At 43.7% G+C, this 3949-nt stretch overlaps 1 protein-coding gene across 1 annotated transcript in view; it reads right to left on the bottom strand.

Moving 5' to 3' along the window:
* GCKR (glucokinase regulator) overlaps nucleotides 1–3949 on the bottom strand; it is a gene marked incomplete at its 5' end in the record, with an annotated part of 24615 nt that overhangs the window by 12294 nt on the left and 8372 nt on the right. Inside the window, 3 exons of the mRNA XM_017545626.2 lie at nucleotides 3094–3177; nucleotides 3271–3368; nucleotides 3606–3702. Coding sequence (XP_017401115.2) covers nucleotides 3094–3177; nucleotides 3271–3368; nucleotides 3606–3702 — 279 coding nt within the window. The remainder of the gene's footprint in view (nucleotides 1–3093; nucleotides 3178–3270; nucleotides 3369–3605; nucleotides 3703–3949) is intronic.

Raw genomic sequence — 3949 nt, 5'->3', positions numbered from 1 at the left:
GCACAGGGCAAACTATTGTTACACACACACGCACAGGGCAAACTATTGTTACACACACACGCACAGGGCAAACTATTGTTACACACACACACGCACAGGGCAAACTATTGTTACACACACACACGCGCGCACAGGGCAAACTATTGTTACACACACACACACACGCACAGGGCAAACTATTGTTACACACACACACACACACATGCACAGGGCAAACTATTGTTACACACACACACGCACAGGGCAAACTATTGTTACACACACACAGGGCAAACTATTGTTACACACACACACACACACATGCACAGGGCAAACTATTGTTACACACACACACACACACACACACACACAATAAGGACTAATGCGGAAGAGATCTAATAACTGCACTGTAGTGATTTTCAGAATATCTTAGGCAAAAAAATGCAAGATGTAAGAAAGATGCTACCTTTTGCATAAGAAGGGTATTATTATTATTTTGCAAAAGATACACAACAATGAGTGTTCAAATACTGATGTGTATATATCACAAGGACACAGGATCCAGCATGAATGAGCTCTCATTTTGAGCATTAAAATAAATAATGAATAATAAGAAGAATGGATTAAAACACATTTAACAACAAAAAATTCATGAGTCCATATTGACAATAAAAAATAAAGACAGATAGGGTAGATAGGATGGAGAGAGAAAAAAACATTTTATTTTATTTTATTAATATTATTTTTTTGAGACAGAGTCTTGCTCTGTCACCCAGGCTGGAGTGCAGGAGCATGATCTCAGCTCACTGCAACCTCTGCCTCCCAGTTCAAGCGATTCTCCTGACTCAGCCTCCCAAGTATCTGGGACTACAGGTGCACGCCACCACACCCCACTAATTTTTGTAGTTTTAGTAGAGATGGGTTTTTGCCATGTCAGACAGGCTGGCCTCAAACTCCTGGCCTCAAGTAATCCACCTGCCTTGGCCTTCCAAAGTGCTGGGATTACAGCTGTGAGCCACCACACCTGGCCAAGAAAGATTTTCTTCACAGAAGAATGCCAACTACTGAATATAGATGGAAAGAACAGAAACAGAAAATCACCATTTAAAAACTATCATAGTAATAATTGATTCAACCAAGAATCGTCAGTGGATGCTAAAAACATTGGGTGAAAGATTGCTGAGGAATAGAATAAAGAGAAATCTAACAGACACCATCTTAGCCAAATGATCGAATGTAGCATCACCAATAACGGGACAAACAGACATCAGGTGCCTCCTTGATGTGATACACTGATAAGGGCACACTTCCCCTATGCAGTACTCCTGCCAAAAAATTTAACCTGAATATAATGAAAAAATAATCGGGCAAATCTAAAGTGAGGCAAATTCTGGAAAACAATTGGCCTGGACTTCTAAGATATCAATGTCATGAAAGAGTTAAAAAACAACAACTGAGAAACTCATCTGGAATAAAGGAAAACCAAAAGACCTGATAACTGAATACAGTGCATTATCCTTGATTGGATCCTGGATCTGGGAAATAAAAACAGTACAGGAGTACTTGGGGGAACTGAATATAGTCTGGATAATAGATAATAGTATTATATTAATTGTCATTTTCCTGAATGGAAAATTATATTGTAATTATGCAGTGAATGCCCTTGTTTTTAAAGGAAATATGCCAAGTGATTAGTATGACATATTGCAGTATCTCCAATTATCTTTCTTTTTTTTTTTTTTTTGAGACAGAGTCTCACCATCTGGGTCTTTTTTTTTTCACCACCATGCCTGGCTAATTTTTACATTTTTAGTAAAGACGGGGTTTCACCATGTTGGTCAGGCTGGTCTCAAACTCCTGACCTTGTGACCCGCCTGCCTCGGCCTCCCAAAGTGCTGGGATTTCAGACGTGAGCCACCGCACCCAGCTCCAATTATACTTCAAATAATTCAGGAGAAAAGAAAGAAATGAAGCAAATATGGCAAAATGTTAATGATTGATGAATCTAGGGAAAAGAATATGGGTTTTCCTTGCACCATTCTTGTATTTTTCTGTAGGATTGAATTTTATCAGAATAAAAATATATCCACTGTCACTTTGGAGGGCAAGAAAGAAAAATATAAATAAATAAAAGTGTAGAAACACTTCACATCAAAAATATTTATTTATTTTGTTTCTTTGTTTTGAGACAGAGTTTCACTCTTGTTGCCCAGGCGGGAGTACAACGGTGCATTTTCGGCTCACTGCAACCTCTGCCTCTCCAGTTCAAACAATTCTGCTGCCTCAGCCTCCTGTGAGCTGAGATTACAGGCACCTGCCACCATGCCTAGGTAATTTTTTCATATTTTTAATAGAGATGGGGTTTCACCATGTTGGCCAGGCTGGCTTCAAACTCCTGACCTCAGGTGATTCGTCTGCCTCGGCCTCCCAAAGTGCTGGGAATAAAGGCATGAACCACCACGAAAATATGTCTATAGCTAAAGATTGACCAGGCCAAATAAAGCCTCTTTTTTCAAACAATTCCAATTCATTTAGAAAGATAAAACCAGGCTGGGTGTAGTGGCTCACTCCTGTAATCCCAGCACTTTGGGAGGCTGAGGCAGGCAGATCACTTGAGATCAGGCGTTCAAGACCAGCCTGGCCAACATGGGAAAAACCTGTCCCTACTAAGAGTACAAAAATTAGCCGGGCGTGGTGGCACGTGCCTGTAGTCCCAGCTGCTTGAGGCACGAGAATCACTTGAACCCAGGAGGCAGAGTTTGCAGTGAGCCAAGATTGCACCGCTGCACTCCAACCTGGCGACAGAACAAGACTCTGCGTCAAAGAAAAAAAAAAAAAGAATTAACCTGTCCTGAAGGACAAATGAACACCTGTCAGGTGACTGGTGGCCTATCCTGCAGTTTTTGCATATTTCTAGAAACAGCTGAGCCTAGTAGTTCATTGCCTTGGGAACTCTGACTAGTTACCTGGTAACCCATGACCTTTCCCAGCTGGCTTTGTGAAGATCAGAGAGGTCTCCGAGCTTTCTATCCTCCAGCCTTGGATTTTCTGACTCCTGGAATCCCTCTCCCTCCCAGCCTGTCAATGCAGATATGACCTTCCCATTCCCCATACCTGGATGAAGTTCCCTTCATAGTCAAAGAAAAGCAGTGGCCATGTGATGCTGATGATGGAGGGAAAGAGCTTCTTCAGAGGGATCTGGAGAGAGAGAAAGAGGAGCAGGAGTGGCATCTCCAGGAAGACCTGGCTGTAACTGCCGCCTGGGTCCCCTCGTCACGGCTGGACTCTCACCGGCAAGGACTGCCCCACGGTGCTATGTGCCAGGGCCTGGATGTTGCTGGTCTTGTCTTTCACCTGCTCCACTATAGTCTGCACCTCCGTGAGGTTGTCTAGGAAGGAGGATATCAGAGTCAAAGGACATCAGGATATCAGGAAAAGGAGGGCATTGGAGTCAAAAGGCTGACTGTGCAGCTGTTCCTCCTGCTCCCCGGGCTAGGGTCCAGTCAGGATATTCACCCCATCCCTCCCTCTGAGCAGGTACCCTAAGACCCAAAAAAATAACAGTGCCTCTGAGTCATTCTGCTTCCCCCCTCCACTTCCCTCACCACTCCCATCTTTCCTCTTACCATCCAGGGTGAAAATGAAGACCACAGTGTCAATTTCCATGAGGGAGGGCAGGATGGAAGTCAGGAAGTCCTCCTGGGAGAAGGAGAACTGGGGACCCTGGGGCAGAAGAAGATGGGAGGGTCCCTCCCATGAAAACACTCTAAAGCACAGACTCGAGCTCTAACACTTTTGTCTACAGGTGAAAAAGCAGAGGTTCAAAAAGGTACAGTGTTTTGCCCAAGATGATGTAGCAAGTCAGTGGACTAGGGCCAGGTTTGGGGATTGGATCTAGAGCTTTCCACACTCCCCATGCTACCCCTGAAAGCCTCATGACTTCTGACCCATATTCTCTTCTCTGGACTAT

This window comes from Cebus imitator, unplaced genomic scaffold (genome assembly GCF_001604975.1).
Source record: "Cebus imitator isolate Cc_AM_T3 unplaced genomic scaffold, Cebus_imitator-1.0 Scaffold180, whole genome shotgun sequence".
NCBI classification, from domain to species: domain Eukaryota; kingdom Metazoa; phylum Chordata; class Mammalia; order Primates; family Cebidae; genus Cebus; species Cebus imitator.
The sequence above is the reverse complement of the archived record's forward strand: the minus strand, read 5'-3'. Positions and strand labels throughout refer to the sequence as shown.